Source organism: Urocitellus parryii, chromosome 14 (assembly GCF_045843805.1).
Source record: "Urocitellus parryii isolate mUroPar1 chromosome 14, mUroPar1.hap1, whole genome shotgun sequence".
Lineage (NCBI taxonomy): Eukaryota > Metazoa > Chordata > Mammalia > Rodentia > Sciuridae > Urocitellus > Urocitellus parryii.
In genome coordinates this window covers 56,605,034-56,621,782 of record NC_135544.1, presented here as the reverse complement: position 1 = coordinate 56,621,782, position 16,749 = coordinate 56,605,034, and the positions used below count along the sequence as shown (strand labels likewise).

The following is a 16,749-nucleotide window of genomic DNA, read 5'->3' as shown; positions in this document are numbered from 1 at the left end:
GGTAATAAGGAAAATGATCCTAAAGGAAACAAAAAGGCAAATATGAACAAAGTGGCAGCAGGCTCCATTTGTTGGCCACTTTCTCTGCACCAGCCATCAGGTGAGAACTACACACACTATGTTCTCATTTACTGTTCAACTCATGCTTGTGAGAGAGGTTTCATAAATGCATTCTGTCAGTTTAGCTCCAAAATTGCTTTGGTCCCAACTGGTCTGTCTGTTACAGCCCACGTGCTTCCTCTCTTTGCTTTGTCCCCAACTCTACAAAACTGCCTCCTCATTAACTTGTTGGAATTTAAACACCTTGGAAAGCAGGGCCTTATCTTAACTCCTTCTGATCCTTAGAGGTATGGGAATTACATTTAGGATTGTTACTCCATAGTAGAAAATTTCTCAACTTTCTATTTCGCTCTGTACTCTTGAAACCTGGATTATATTTGGCACTGATAAACAACCATAGGTGAAGTGAACATCAACCTATTGGCTCTAAAACAAATTTTTCTTAAGTGAAATTTAAGCGGAATTTTTGAGCACTTAAATAAACTTCAATCAGAATCAACAAGGACCAAATAATATTAAAATGAACTCGAAAATTTATAGATTAACAGCAAAAGTTTACTTTTGGAAAGGGTAAAGATGGTTCTTTAGTGAAATTTAATCCGTATTATAATTTGAATTCTGAGACTGATTAAGACTCTGTGATGGTTAATTTTATATGTTAACTCGTCTGGGCTACGATGCCCAGATACTTGGCCAACTTTTATTCTGGGTGTGTCTGTGCTGGTGTTATGGGGTGAGATTTACTTTTGAATCGGGGACTTTTAGTTAAATAGATTCCATTCTCTAATGTGGAGCGAGACCTCACCTCGTCAACTGAATGCAACTGAATGGGACAAAGAGCCCACCTCTCCCAGACAAGAGGGAACTGTCCAGTGAACTACCTTTGGATTTCATCTACAACATTGATTCTTCCTGGCTCCACAGCACACTGCCTTGGGACTCAAACTGGGACACTTTCCTGGGTCTCTAGCTCCTCCCAGCCAACCCTGCCCAATCCTGTGAGCCAATAGCTGACAGGCAAGTGCAGGGAAGAAGCAGAGGCCCTGCAGGGGGTGAGTGTGCTACTGGATGCCAGTCCCTGGTCAAAGCGCAGGACAGGCTTCTGAGTTTACAGGCAGGAAGGGATGATTAGTGTTGGTGGAGCCCCAGGAACCCCGCGCTCTGAGGAATTCTGAGCGCTTGGGTCATAATCGACCCCGGCAACGCCGGAGGACGTTCGGGGCAGAGAAGTGGATGGTGATGGACGCGCTTCTCAGAGCTGGTCCGATGGATCACTGAAGTGGCCACGATGTGGTCCTGGTTTGGAGGCCTGGGCTCAGGCTTGGGCCACTTCTTGGGTCAGGTGGGGAGCAGCTTGGCTTTCCTCACCGGCCAGAGCTCCACCTTCAACAGGGAGATGCTTCTGGATGACTTAGGAGACCCAGAAGCAGCTTTACATCATTGTGGGAGAAAGGAAATGGAAACTACTGATTCCACACTAAGATGTGAGAATGAAGGACCGAAAAAGTGCTGTACTGACCTGGAAGAAAAGCATGAAGCATCAGAGCTACAAATAAACCATCAGTCTGTAAGTTCCCAAAATCAACTGCCACAGAAAGAGGTAGAGATCAGCCATCCTAAAGCAGGACAGATTGTACTGCAAGATCAAATGTTCCAACTACAGGCAGCTGCTCAATCAGTACGCTCGGGAGCTTGTGGTGTACCAACAACAACTGCACCGGCTCCGCTCGGTTCCCTGGTCGGTAGTCATTTTTCAGCCTTTCGTGATGATGACACGGACTTTAGTGACATAATTTTATCACAACAAGAAACAAACAGATTACCAACTGAAGTTGCAAAACATGAATCTGAAGTTGGCCACTCGAGGCAGATTGCTGAGGCTCAGGGAACGCACCATTCTGACTCAAGTGAAATCTGCAAAGTACTAAATACTATCAAGACTCTTCAACCAAACCAAAGTCCAGACATATATGATCATCAGCATGAAATTTCAGTTTGGGAGCAGAGTTCTACTGTGGCAGAAAAGGGGAGAACCCTTCCTCAGCATTCAGCAGTGGAAGAAGTGTTCAGGCTTCAACGAGCCCTGGCTGATGCGGAGAAGGAAATCGTGAGACTAAATGGTTTAAACCAGGATAACCGTCTTGCTGAAGACAATCTGAAACTTGAAATGCACGTTGAAGCTCTAGAAAAAGAGAAGTCATCATTGAGTCAAGAAAAAGAGGAACTTCAGATGTCACTGTCAAAACTGAGCCGTGACTATCAAGTCATGAAAAACAAAGCTTCAACGGACATGAATTTGAATGTACAATTACTAGACTTAAAACTTCACTTGAAGGCAAAGGAGGAAGAACTGAATCAGACTATCAATGAAAAGAAAATGCTGATAGCTGAGTTAGAAGAACTGGATCATCGGAATCGGGAAGCTACAGAGCACATGATTTTGATACAAGATGAGCTATCAAAACAACAAAATGAAGGAGACCTTGTCATCAAGAAGTTGGAACAAGATCTAGATGATGAAAAAAAGAGAGTTCATCAACTTGAGGATGAGCAGATGAACATATCCCAAGAGCTGCATGTGCAGAAGGAGAAGTTAACTGAGAATGCACGGAGCCTCAGTGATCTGCATTTAACTAAGCAGAAGCTTGAAGGTAAAGTAGAAGATTTAGTAGATCAGCTAAATCAGTCACAAAAAAATAGTTCAAACGTCCAGCAGGAAAACCTTGGGCTTAAGGATCACATTAGACAACTTGAAGAGGAGCTGTCTGGGTTTAAGAGTAAGTATCGAGCCTCTCTGAATGAAGACTCTAACAGTCATTGTAAGGATGACATGCCTAAAGAACGAGAAGCTGAAGCTAGCAACCTAAGGCAAAATCTTTCTCAAGAGGAACAGCTCAATGAAAACTTAACGAAAGTTGCTGTTGAACTCAAGACGGAAAATGAAATGTTGATTTTAGCACGTGACGATGTAAGGCGTAAGTTGGAAGAATCTATTGCTGCTTACAATCAAATCTCTCAAGAAAAAGACACTATCACGGAGACTCTCAAAAGAGACAAAGAAGAGACTGAAGCCAAACTGCACCAGGCAGAAAAAAGACTGTTGGAAGAAGCAAATAATCACAGGCAGACTATTCAGGAACTCTCCAATGCACATGATTGGAATACCTCGGCCTTAAAGCTGAAACACGAATGTGCAGTTCAACTCAATCAAGAGAAGGACTTTGAAATAGCAGGACTCAAAAAGAATATTGAGCAAATGACTGCTGATGAAAAAGAAACTGAGGAAATTTTGGCATCTTACATAGAAGAACAGGAGCGATTGATACAAGTCATAAATGAGAAAGAAGTTTTTATTGAAAAACTCGAAGAAAAAAGTTCACAACTACAAAAGGATTTAGATAAGTGTTCTCAGGCCTTAAGAGAAAATGAAACTTTAAGGCAATCCGTTGAAAGAAAGGACAGAAGTCTTACCTACATGAGAGCAGAAAACAACTATCTGCGAGTAGAACTGGAAATATTTACGCAACCTGTACCAGTGGCTGAGCCTGAAGCTCTTGATGCTATCACAGAACTAGAATTGGAGGTATCTCAACTGAACATAGTCAAAAATCATCTGGAAGATGAAATTCAAGACCATCTGAATATAATTGAAAATCAAAACCAGCATAAAATGCAACTACTTCAGTCTTTACAGGAGCAGAAGGAGGAAATGCATGAATTTAAGTACAAGTATGAGCAGATGAATGCTGCGCATAGCCAGTTAATTTTAGAAAGAGAGGAGGAAATTAAGAACTTGCAGAAAACTGTTGAAGAACTAAAAGCCCAGTTGCCTGGAGAGAGAGGAGACGCTCAAACACTGAATTCTGATATTTTTCAAGAGACCAAAGTAAAAATCCTAAGAGAAAACGAGGTTCAACACTTCCAAGAAGAAGAGAAAGCTCTGCATTCTGCTGAACTAGCCAAAGAAAAACAGTCAATAGCTGAATGGAAGAACAAGGCCGAAAAGCTAGAAGGAGAAGTAACATCACTGCAGGAACGTTTGGATCAAGCGAATGCTCTGTGGGATTCTGCTTCCAGACTGAGAGAAGACTTAGATCTCAAGGAAGAGCAGATGGCAGAACTGAAAAAACAAAACGAGCTCCGAAAAGAAATGTTGGACCACGCACAACAGAAATTGTCGACTTTGGTCAACAGCGCAGAAGGAAAAGTGGACAAAGTCCTCATGCGAAACATTTTTATCGCTCATTTCCAAACAACAAAAGGCAAACGTCGTCGTGAAGTATTGCAGTTGATGGGGAGCATCCTGGACGTTCCAAAGGACGAAATGGAGCACTTGTTGAATAAAGATTATGGTGGTGTCAGAAAGTGGATGAGGAGTTGCCTTGGAGGGGCTTCAACAAGTGTCCCCAGCACACCTCCGAAACCAAATCAACAACCCCAACCCGTGCTTCAGAGTTCTTTTTCAGAACCCCTTTACCAGGAAATGTTAAAGATGGAGCCAAATTAAGAGCTGGCAGAAGCACCAACGGGAATCCACTCTTGGTCCCACGTTCTGCAGCGGTGCCTCTTAGTAACCTCGCTGGAGTTGGACTTGGTGGACCTGGGCGTCCTCTTTTCACACCCATTGCAGATTTCATGCCCACCTTTACACCGTCGCCAGTGTCCCTGCACAACAGGGCCAGAGCTGTACTCCAGGATCTTCTAAATATTTAGCATTATTCTAAAGAAGTCATAACCCTTTTTGATGTTTTACAGCATGGCCTTTTGAAAAAGCACGCATGTGCTTGTAGACAAAAAGAGAAAGCAAAACAGCTGGTATATGTAAGTGTATAGCTACTAGGTATTTTATTTTATTTCTTTAGTTGTTGTTGTTGTTGTGATTTTTTGCTATAGTACTTTTTAAAAAATTTGTTTTGTTTTTTGTAGCACTTTTTGTTTATAGAATTTTGTTCCAATGTAGCAGATAATCATCACCAGTTATCAATTCTGATGTACTTTTGTGAGCCACTGTACAGAGCAGCCTTCTTGAACCACTAGTTCCAACCTCACTTAATGGCATTAAGATAAAAACGATACATGCAATCACAGGAAACAAGAGAAATCCAACCCATGAGAAGGATGTCTCAGATTCAGAGTACATGAAAACCAAATATAATGTTGCAAAACGTTGAGAATATTTAGTTTATCCAAGATAACATTGTACAACTACCAAGCGAAAATTCCAATGGGGAGGACCTAAACAGGAAGCTTAGTGGATAAATTCTAAGATGCTTTGAATCCAAATTCTATGACCCCTATCCATTTTGCTGATTTCCATTTCTCTACGAAAGTCACTTCACATTAATTCAGTTTTCCAGATGATAAATACGTCCAGAAGGAAGAGTATTTTTATGAGGCAACCCCGCCCGAAGTGGGATCACATGATCCATTGCCAATGGAAAAGTTAATTAGTAAGAATGTATCATTAAATATCTGGACTGCTTATCTACATACTATTGGGGGCTCTACAATCATTCTTATAAACACATTTTGTAAAACATTTGATCAAAACAAGTTGGGGAGAGAAATAAGCTGACAACAGTTTTTGGAAGATGAAAAGCTTTACAACAGGAGTAGTTATAACCTTTTGATAAATTAAGGTAAAAGATGAATCAAAAGTTTCTAGCTTAAGTAGGTGAAATCAGAGAAGCGAAAAAGCAGATTGCATAGCACATACTTCTCTGACACCCGTAGTTTCTAAAACCATTCAGAACGTTTTTATTAAAATTAATTTAAACAAAATTTAATATGTTTTTAAATATAAAAAATTATACTATCATTTAATATAAATTAATCTAATTTAAATCAATCTAATTTAAATTAATTTTATTAGTAGTATTATTTAAATTTCTTTTATTAATACTATGGTTTGATTTAAATTCATTTTATTAATTGATATTGTTTATTAACTTATGTTAAATTATAGTATGATTTATATTTAAAAATTCATTAAATTTTATTTAAATTAATACAATTTAACAAAGTAAATTTAACATAATATAGATTGAATTATTTAATATTGACTATATAATTTAATATAAATGTCAATAAAGTTAATTTTAATAAAAATGCTCTTAGTTGTTTTGGAAATTACAGGTGGCAGTGAAGTATTAGCAATATTATCTTCTTTTTTCTCCTCTTTGATTTTACCTAACTTAAGCTAGAACCTTTTGGTTTATCTTTTGCTTTACTTTACAAAAATAAAAAAAAAAGGAAGAAAAACACCTAGTAGCTACACACATATCGGCTTTTCCTTTCTTATTTCTAAATTTCACCTTAACATTTACATTATTTTACCAAAATTAAGATGCCATCAGTTGTTAGGCATGAACAAAATCACTGAAACAACAACTGGAGGACGCATCCCAAAGTCACATTGGCCAAGTATTCAAAACATATAAATGTCTGAGAACCGATGAGCTCTGATAGTAAAGTTTCCCACCTATGAAAAGTTTCCCAATGCTATGGAAAATGATGACATTTCTCTTTTTGTGTTTTTTAAGCTGAGAACCAACCTAAGGTATGTTATCAGAAATTGTATGTAACTCAAGTCTTTAAATTTCTTATTTTTCCTGTACTGCAGACAAAGAGGCTCACAATTCCTTGAGCTCTACTAGCATTTTAGTGACAGGAAAAAATTCAATGATGCATAGTTGTTTATTTGCATTCAATGTCTATCAATCTTACATACTTTGGGAAGGGTCACAAGCCACGGCCCTTATGCCTCCTGCTCTATTTCAAAGCCTCCAGCATCAGTTGCAACAATTCTAGGAAACACTGGGAATACTCTATGGTACAAAATGCACAATTACTTTTATTTGAAAGCATCTCTAAGACATGAGTCATTAGGTGACTTTCTTGTTCTAAGTAAATTTACTGAATTATTATTAAGTGATAACACGGTAAGCCAAAATGAAAAATGAAAGCATATGCTTCAAATCAGAGCAAGGAAGAAATAAGAAGGTATGATGTGTGGTAAAAATACACGAACATGCAAATATTATCCAGCCTTCTTACGTCAAATGTCCTCTCTTTTATTTATTTATTTTTTGGAGGTTACATTCTTGCATGATATGCATGGAACAACTTTTGGGGGGATACGATCAGAAATTCAGCACTAAAATCTGCCTTCCTGTAACATCACACGGCTTACTCCCGAGAAGAATATCAAAGTATATATTTGGCTTCGACTTGCCAAATTACTTGGAATCTTATTCCAGTAGACTTCACACGGTTGGGAAAAGCAGAGTTCAGATTTGTCATGAGAGATTTTTATATATTCTGCTCACTCCATTGTGTCTAGGTGAGCCTTTGGGTTTCAATGCCTGGAAACACACTTCTTATATTTCAGAATTGAAGAGCTCTTGGAAACGGCGACCTCACTGCATTCTTGAGAAAAATATGTTATACAGGTACTCAGAAAATTACAAAGATTAATCTAGATCCAAGGTTTTTTTAAGACAAGGGGTTTAATGGAGAACACAGCAAGATAGCCTTAGAAATTTCATACTCCCTGCATTCTTAGGAAAAGCTGCTATATTGTAAAGAATAACACCAAACAGAAAAGTTCCTAAGAAAATATTGTGCTTTCAGTTTCCTTGTCTCATAAATTTTATTAAAGTTTCATTAAAGACCCTGTATTTGCTAGCCTTTTTATTAAATACTTTTTTGAGATATTCTATTAATGTCTATGACTGGATTTTATTTGGTCTCACATGAATGTCGCTCCCTGTGACAAAGGGTACATGGGAGGCAGGCAGGATCAGCCTGTCCTCTCCGAGGCACCAGCTGTCCGAACCAGGCTCTGACAGAGGTAGTGAAGGGCACTAGCGTCTCCTGGACTGAGCGAGAGGGTAAGTATCTGAGTGATATTAATTGTGTATAAATGCCACATTTTTTTTTTATGCATTCATCTACTAAGTTGTTTCCACAATTTAGCTAATGTGAATTTTGCTGCTATAAACATTGATGCGGCTGTGTCCCTGTAGTATGCAGTTTTTAAGTCCTTTGGGTATAGACCAAAAAGAGGGATAGCTAGGTCAAATGGTGGTTTTATTCCCAAATTTCCAAGGAATCGCCAAACTGCTTTCCATATTGGCTGCACCAATCTACAGTCCCACCGACAGTGTAGGAGTGTACATTTTTCCTGAAATCCTCACCAACACTTACTGTTGTTGTCTTCATCATAGCTGCCATTTTCAAAAATCGCTGACATTCTAACTGGAGGGAGGTGCAATTAAACCCCTATCTCTCACCATGCACAAAACTCCACTCAAATGAATCAAGGACCTAGGAATAAAACCAGAGACCTTGCATGTAACAGAAGAAAAAGTAGGCCCTAATTCCAATCATATGGGATTAGTCCCAAAATTCCTTAATAAGACTCCTATAGCACAAGAATTAAAATCAAGTATCAATAAATGAGATAGATTCAAACTAAAAAAGTTTCTTCTCCACAAAACAAACAATCTGGGAGGTGAATAGGGATCCTACATCTTGGGAGAAAAGTTTTGCCCCATCACACATCAGATAGAGCACTAATCACTAGGGTATAGAAAGAACTCACAAATCTAAATACACACACACACACACACACACACACACACAAATAAATAAATCAATAAATGAATGAATGAACGAATAAATAAATAAATAAAATAAAATAACCCATTCAATAAATGGGCCACGGACCTGAACAGACACTTCTCCCAAGATGATATAAAATTAATCAACAAATTTATGCAAATATGCTCATCATCACTAGCACTTAGAGAAGTGAAAATCAAAACTACACTAAGATTTGAGGTTCAATCTTAAAGGCTGAAAATGAGCATGTTTCACCTCTCTTTCTCCTTCTACCACCAAATCCTCATAGAAATTAGAAAAGGACATTTGAAATGCTCAGTGATCCAAAATAAGAATGAGAATTTCAAGGACTGAACACAAAAATAGATTATGAAAGAGTAGATCAAGTTGAAAAGACAAAAGCAAACATAGAACGTGCAAGGAAACAGTTCGCTTGCAGAAGCTGAGAGGTAACAGGCTGCTTCATGCTTTCAGTATTACATACCAGGGATCACAGAGCACAAGACAACAATAAGATAGTTATCTGGGGCGAGATAACTATCGCCCGTTTCCCTTATTCTCGGCAGTACCAGAACTTGCCCCCCCCCCCAGGCCTGCCAGCTCTCCTCAGCCAGCCAGGCGACCCCCTGGCCTCCCCAGGCGGGAGGTGGTGGAGCCCCTGAGCTCAGAAGTCCACCCCGGGAGAGCCCAGGTTCACTCCCACCTCCTCCGGAGACATCTTTCCAGCTGGATAAGCCTTGCCTTCCTCCAGCCCCTCAAAGGACTCTCTTTGCACTTTCCACGTTCTAGAACATTCCTTCCACAGTGGATATTCAGATTCGTGGAAGTCCAGTCTCCTCCAATGAAGTCTGTCCTCTTCAGGGACAGGGGTAGGGAGTGTTGGGTGGGACCGATGGAAGAAACAAAATGTCTTTGTGGGGCTCTGCTCCCTGGTTGTCATTGTCCTTTCCTAGGCCCAGGGTGACTGAGCGTCACTAGTGGGTACTTTGCTGCTCGCGGTGGCAAGGAGAAAAGCTCACCTGATGCCTCACGGCCTCTGCCCAGAGACCACACGGCCAGAGCCACTCACATGGGCAACATGACCTCAAGGGGGAGCGGGAGAGAATTGGGGGACCACCACTAGGATCCTCCACACCTGTCCCATAGGGCAGAGTGTGTCCAATTGTAACACACGAGGCCCCCTGCTCATCTTTTAAAATACCAATTCAGACTCAGTGGGTCCAGAGGGGGACTCGGATTTTGCATTTCAAGCAACTGCTGCCACTGTCGGCACCACGCTAAGGAGCCAGGGTGGCGCTTCGGAGCCTTCTTGGTTAGGAGGGCATCCCGAGCCCCATCCTTCCGCCCCTCTACGGAGACAAAGCTCAGCCAGCAGCTCTGTCATTTTGCGTTGCAAACCAAGAGAAATAGGCTGGCGGCTCAGAAAGACCTGTGCTTTACCTTCAGCGAGCAGGGGACACAGAGGAATAGATAATAAAAGCCATTAACTGTGTGAGGGGACTGCAGTCTGGGGAAGGCAGAGCACAGGAACACTGCAGTCCTTCCGAGAAGCCAGCTCCTTCTGTCTAGAGGCCATCATTTGCATAAGCAGTTCTTTTAATGGACCAAATTAGATCTAAATGTGTCACCTCCTTCTCTACTTTCCCTCCCATCAGTTGGCAAGGCTGGGACAGGTCAGTGCACTCTGCCTGGGCCTCGCAGGGGCATCGGCCCTGCGAAGCATCCTCTGTCACTGTCACATTGGTGGAGGAGCTTTGCCCTCCTTGCTTCGGCCAAGGATAAGTGACTCCCGGGGCGATTCCACTCTTCCAGAGCAGGAGCTGTGTCTAGAGTCCACCTGGTGTTGCTGATGGGCGACTGGTCCATCGCCTGTGACTGGCTGGGCCACTGTGGGCAGTGATCCAGGCTGGAGGCTGTTCCTGCCCGCGCCACACCAAACCAGACAGCAGAAGCCTCTGCTCAGCTCCGAATGGATGGCGTTTTCCTTTCTAGTGGTTTTATTTAAAAGTCATGCCAGACATTTCACATCCTGTCACAGAAATTTTGATGGATGGCCATCTGGTCAGCCGGAAGTGAGCAACACTGCTGACTAGGCATCGATACCGGCTGAGCTTACTAAGCCTCCATGGGGCGTTGGTAACATGTGGCGCCATGTTGGTGTGTGCTCTGGGCAGAGGTGCAGCGTGAAATTTGGTAGGATCAGACCTAAAGGCACTAAGGTGGTGTCTCAGTTCAGAAGGGAAAGGTAGAAGCCAACAAGACGTGCCAGGTAGGAGCTCCCTGCTGGCACGAGGGGCCGACCGTGGAGTGGCTCTGCGTCCCTGTGTCCTGTCCTGTAAAACACAGCTGGCTGGCTCCCAGACGGTTTCAGATTGAACTCTTTGAATCAAACCCCAGTTTCTTATGGGCTCATTATCATAAATTAAACTTCTAGGAAAATAACTTCTAACAATTGGAGTGCTCTAAAAATTATCACAAAATAAAATGAAATACACAGATATATTTTACAAATAATAACACACAAACCTAACACTTGAGCCTAAATTCTTTGGGTGGATAAAGGAGATGGAATTTGCTTGAATTAGACTTCATGAGGCTTTCAAAAATAGTCTGCAAAGGTGTGAACTGTTCTTTCTTTCCCGGCGTCTTTCCCTGTAGCAAGCACAGCCACCTCTCCTTGCTAAAGGGCCTTCTAAGTGTGATCAGGGTCATCTGCCTTGAAGGGGGTCACTGCTGATGGGATACGCCCTGGGAGTGGTGGCTGCTGGGAATGGGCAGTAGCCATGATGTCTTCGAACGTGGCAGCCCTGTCTAAGGCTCTGGATCCTGGGCTGTGGAGAACTCCAGAGGTTCACAGAGTCCTTTGAAATGATAAGCAAATGTTTGATTGTGACCTTCCTCTGGGAGGAGCATGCGCAGTGTTCACCGGATTCTCCCCAGGTGTCGGAGCCGCTCTGGACACTCCCTTAAGTCCTGAGCAAGAGATACTGAACAATTATTGTGACCCACCATAACTTGGGCTTTACCTCCACTGGGTAATGAGGCTGGCTCCAGGAGTAGGCGTCACCTGGTGGGGTTGAGTTTCAACTGTTCCTTTGTGATCCTACCCCTTGCCTCATTTGAATGGCTTCTCCCCAGTGAAACTGGGTTCAAGATGTGCTCCTTCCTCTTTCTCGCCCACCTTGCCTCCTCTGTGGGACCTGGGTCAGAGGAGCTGTCACAGAACCCCAAGAAAAAGGTATTTCTCTGTCTTTGTGTGATGATTTTGTGCCAGCCCAGTGCACCTGGAGTGACCCTGACTGGTTTAGTTGTGTGTCAAACACCCAGATGTTAAGCACCACTAGTGTGTATTCAAATTTCTTCATCCTGATACATCTCCTGAAAAGTGAAAGGTATGTGTAGGTCAGGCCACGGGTGAGGTTGAGTGTGTTTCACGCACATCCTCATGAGCACTGATGCACATGCCCGTGGTGCACTCGTGTGCAGTATGCATGTACATGCCCTCTGTCCCACACACATGCATGCATGTGGCACATGGACATCTCAGAGCCAGCACCCTGGCCTCGCTCCTAGTTCCCACTCCACAGAATTCCAGCACAACTTTGCTGTGGATTCAAATCCACCATCTCCACTCTGGCATGCTCAGTTCCCTGGGGCTTACTCCCCTCCCCAGCCCCGTTTTAGGGATGGCCTGTGTGTGAGAAGGAGCATGGAATCCAGAGCCCCACAGGCCTGGATCCTTATCCCAACCCACCACTAACTCTTAGCACGTGAACTTGAGCAAGGTTCTTAACTGCTTTTGTTTCTTCCTGGGTAAAGTCAGAAGAGTGACCCTGCCCCACAGGATTGCTAGCACAATGAGATGGGAAAATGAAAGAAAAGGAGCCTGCGTCTGGCACCGGCCACGCCAGGGCCCTGCAAACCCCTGAGCCCAGCACCTTTGCTGTCAACTCTGCCCTCCTGAGGCTCTAGCTGGTCTTCTGGCCTCTGCTGGGCCCAGGAGATGTTTGGGAAGTCTTGGGGAATCCGGTGTTTGGAGGCCAGTAGCCCTGGGAGGGGGTGGGAGACGGTCCGCTCTCTTGCTGTTGGGGGAGCTCTGGGTTCGAGTTCCGCCTTCTTCAGGTGTCTGTGGGATCAGCTGAGGTGGGGAAGAGAAACCAGCGGAGCAGGGTGGGAGCGAGTGTGCTTCGGCCTTCTTTAGAGGAGCAGCCTCTTAACCCGAGGCTCTAGATACCAAGAGCCAGGAGGCACCTAAGTGTTGTGGGTGTGCTTGTCGCGTTCCTGTGTGTTGACAGCCCAAAAGATCCACGGAAAGCAAAAGCCTGCAGACCATTGTTTTGGGGTCAGAGGGAGAAAGGGGTGGGGAAGAGTCCTGGGGGAGGCGGAGCAGGGGTGCGGCTGGGCCCACCCCCGCTGCTGGCGGCCGCTCCTGGTTGGGGCGGCTCCGGGATCCGAGCGCAGCGCCTGCCACCCCGCGGCCGTGCGCGGGAACTGCAGCCGCGGGTGCGGGCCTCCCTGCAGCCCGCCAGCACCCTGAGGCCTGCACTGGGCCGCTGCCCTCGGTCCTGCCTGCCCCGAGGTCCGGGAAGAGCAGCCGGCGCGGAGGCCTCAGCCGAGTAGACCCCTGGGAGCTGTGTCAAGACACCTGGGCCCACCCGGGCGGGTCGGCGCGGAGGGTGGAGACCAGGAAGGGGCCGTCGGAGGACCCTTCAGAACTGGTCCGGTGTGTGACAGCACAGGGCAGGAGTCGAACCAGGCCCGTCAGCCAGCAGCAGGGGAACCAGCACCCTCACTTCTGGTCTGAAGACCCCGGGAGAACTCCACTTGCCAGAAACCTTGAGTCCTTGAGATGGAATCCTTTATTGGTATCTGGTTGCAGCTGCAGAGAGATTATTCTAAATCCATCAGTTCCCTTCTTCTCTAACCTGCCTTGGGCCACCCATGTTGAGTCCTGAACTTGGCTTTTTCTTTTCAAGCTCTCTGCTGCCTGATGCGGCAAACACTCCCCACAGTTCTCCTGCCCATCATATTCCCCAGAAAACTCCATTCACACAGCCGCCGTGTCCGAAAGGCTTTCCTTCACAGGTAACTACTAGTGGCCACTGTGGGGCCTGTGCTGCTTACCACTCACAGGGAGGTCACTCCTGACCACGGATCTAACCTGCCAGTCCGCCACTCTCAGGTCTCCTCCTCCTGGGGTTCTGTTTCCTGAAAACAATCTGGCACCAAATGCCAATTAGCCAGGATTCAGTCATGGAAACAGAAAAGTTCCGTTAGTTCAAGCAGGATGGATTTGGTACAGGGGGTTTGGTGTTTACAGAATCATTGCAAGTGAAGGTCCAGAAAAACATCTTTAGATTTCAAGATGCCAAGAGTTTACAGAAATCTCCAGAACTCAGTGCCCAATGACTTGAATGGCCTGCGGCCTGGGAATGGAGGGGGGCAGGAGAGCTGGCAGAGTCGCAGGTGTGTGCTCCACACATAGCCGTCACCATCCTCACTGTGGCACTTTGCAAGTAATGGTCTCTCCTCGTGTTGAGGAGATTCCATGTGGGTTCCTCTCACTGGTGGAATCAAAAGTGGGCCATTGCTATAGGTAGAATTTGAGAAATGTGGTCCCCAAGCTCCACCTCTGCAGTCCCAGTCCACACTGAGGGCGTCAAGGATTCAAGGCACAATATCTGACATGCACTTTTAATACAGGAGGTAATAATAGGACTTCATTCCTAAGGCTGTTGTGAAGCTAAAATTAACATGTGTGAAGTCTTTGCACAGGGCACCGCATCTGGGAAACCCTCAATAATGGCTAGCTTACAAAAAAAAAAAAAATAATAAGTAGTAAAAACTGACATTAGACTGCGCCTTATTCTCATCTCTAGCCCCTGCAAGAATGCTGGTTGTTTCTGGACTGTCTGGTCCAATAGCCAGCCTTGGCAAGGACCTGTTCTGTGCCACTCCTGGCCTGCGTGGCTGTGGGATCATGAGTCTGCCTCATTCGGGCTCAGAATCAGGGCTGAGCAGAGATTCTGGAGAAAGGCCGGGTTCTCAGGAGAAGCCTGACGCCCACCGACATGGTGCCTACCGACATTGGGTTCCCTGTGCGGGCAGGTTTGAGGATTTCATCTCAGATGGTCAGCGCCTCATGAAAGCACAGGTCCCTAGCTTGACTTGGCAGCTCTGTGCCAATGGAGTCAGTTCCTGGGGTTGAGTCTCTGAAGCCTTATGCTCAGACACCCCCTGCAGCCAGGAAGAATCAGGGCACAGCTGAAATCCAAAAGGAAAAGTCAGGCTGGAGTCTGTGAGGAGTGTTTCCTAATCTGTCTCCTGCCCCAAATAACTCTGTCCTTTCCCCTCAACTGTAGTGACAGGTTTTCTTCCCTAGTAGCAGATGCCGCTGAGACTTAAACTGGGTCACAGAGGGCAGCGATGGCTGACACAGGCCCTCGGGTCATGTCCTCCCCTGATCTGACTCCCCTGCCCTCCTGGCCTGGAGCTCAGAGAACAGACCCCACAGGTACTGAGCTCCCAGGGCACCTGAGCAGGGGTCCTGCTCCCAGGAACCGCAGAGTGGAGACATTCTGTGCCACTGTCTGAAGGTGTGTGGAGCCTGTCCCTGGGCTGAGAGCAGAGGGGCAGCCATGGGGCAGGGGTAGAGCATAAATCCCAAAGTCAAAAAACCTAATTTCCGCCTGATTTCAAATTCCAGTCCACTGAGGTAGAACAGGATACGTGTCCACCCAGAATCATCCATCTGGGAAGGGCCCTGCCAGAGCATGACCTCGCCCCCAGCCACTTCCTGCCGCACCTCAGCCCTCCTCTTCCAGGACACCCAGTGTTCCGCATTGTCCTGAGGTCTCTGTCTCTCTCTCCCCCCACAGGTTCTTTCAAAGCATGGCTTCAACCAGATCACCACTGACATCCGGGAGGGACAGACGTTCTACTATGCGGAAGACTACCACCAGCAGTACCTAAGCAAGAACCCGAATGGCTACTGTGGCCTTGGGGGCACCGGGGTTTCCTGTCCATTGGGTATCAAAAAGTGATTTCTCCCTTCCTGGTGGATCCCAGGGGTTCCAACAAAAATCCCTTCACTGAATAGGGTCATGCCTCTGTGATTCACATTAGTGGCTTTCTGAAGTGCACGTAGCGTAGCGCAAAAGCATGGTACCAAAATCCAGTTTTTAATTGAGGTTTAATTCACAGGATGTGAAATGGCAAGTTGATAAAACATAATTTGTCCAGGAAGTTAGGGTGGAAGTAAGTTATCTGTGAGATTTTCTGGGTCGTTTGGGATCTCAGTGGAGATGATGAACACCCTCAGACCCTGGGTCCACCCTTTCTGGGCACCTGCCATGGGAGACAAGGGGTGAAGCTGGGAGATAGCTGGACAGGGCTCAGGGAGCTGGGAATCCTTGATCTGTGTCTGTGACTCCTCACACGCCCTCCTGTCCCCCAGTGCCTTACAGTTTGCAAACATTTACAGCCTCAATAGCTCACTCCTGAAATGCTTTGCTCTGCAGAACCGAGACAAGTACAGGAGGCCTTCTCTCACTCCTCAGCTGTCTTTGTGCAGAGAAAGATGTGCGTTAGCTTGATGAGCTTAATGCTTTGCTTACAGCTATGAGAAACGCTTGTTCTAATAAAAATCTACAAGTTCACTGATACCAACTGCCCTGTGCCTCGTCCATCTTTCCCCTGTTTAGGAGGATATTTGTAAGCACTTCGAAATAGATTAACAAGCTGTAAGAGAGCTCTGAGATAAGATGCCTCATAATCATTTGCTCCCAAATGGAAAATATTATGATTGAAATTTTTGGAAAATGTGCCCACCTCCAGCTTCTTGCAACTGCAGTAGTAATAGCTGCTTCTCAGGTGCCTGTCACATCCATCATGCCAGGGACACTAGGGCTGGAGAGCAGACACCTCAGTCCCTGCCTTGCAGAACCTTCTGTCTGGACAAGGAGTTGGGGCCACAGGCTGTGAACATGTTGACAAGTGGATCAGTAAGTGGATTTCAGGTCCTGAGAGAAGTCATGAAGACGAGAGGAATGAGCCGGGAGCTGG

At 45.2% G+C, this 16,749-nt stretch overlaps 1 protein-coding gene across 3 annotated transcripts in view; it reads left to right on the top strand.

Annotated features, from left to right (window-relative positions):
* Msra (methionine sulfoxide reductase A) overlaps positions 1 to 16,490 on the top strand; it is a 345,680-nt gene extending 329,190 nt beyond the window's left edge. Inside the window, exon 5 of one of the 3 annotated variants that reach the window (XM_026398861.2) lies at positions 15,564 to 16,490. In XM_026398861.2, the coding sequence (XP_026254646.2) occupies positions 15,564 to 15,728 (165 nt within the window). In that variant the 3' untranslated portion in view covers positions 15,729 to 16,490. The remainder of the gene's footprint in view (positions 1 to 15,563) is intronic. The other 2 variants (XM_077792491.1, XM_026398858.2) reach the window with 2 other exon arrangements.
* The last annotated feature ends 259 nt before the right edge of the window (positions 16,491 to 16,749 follow it).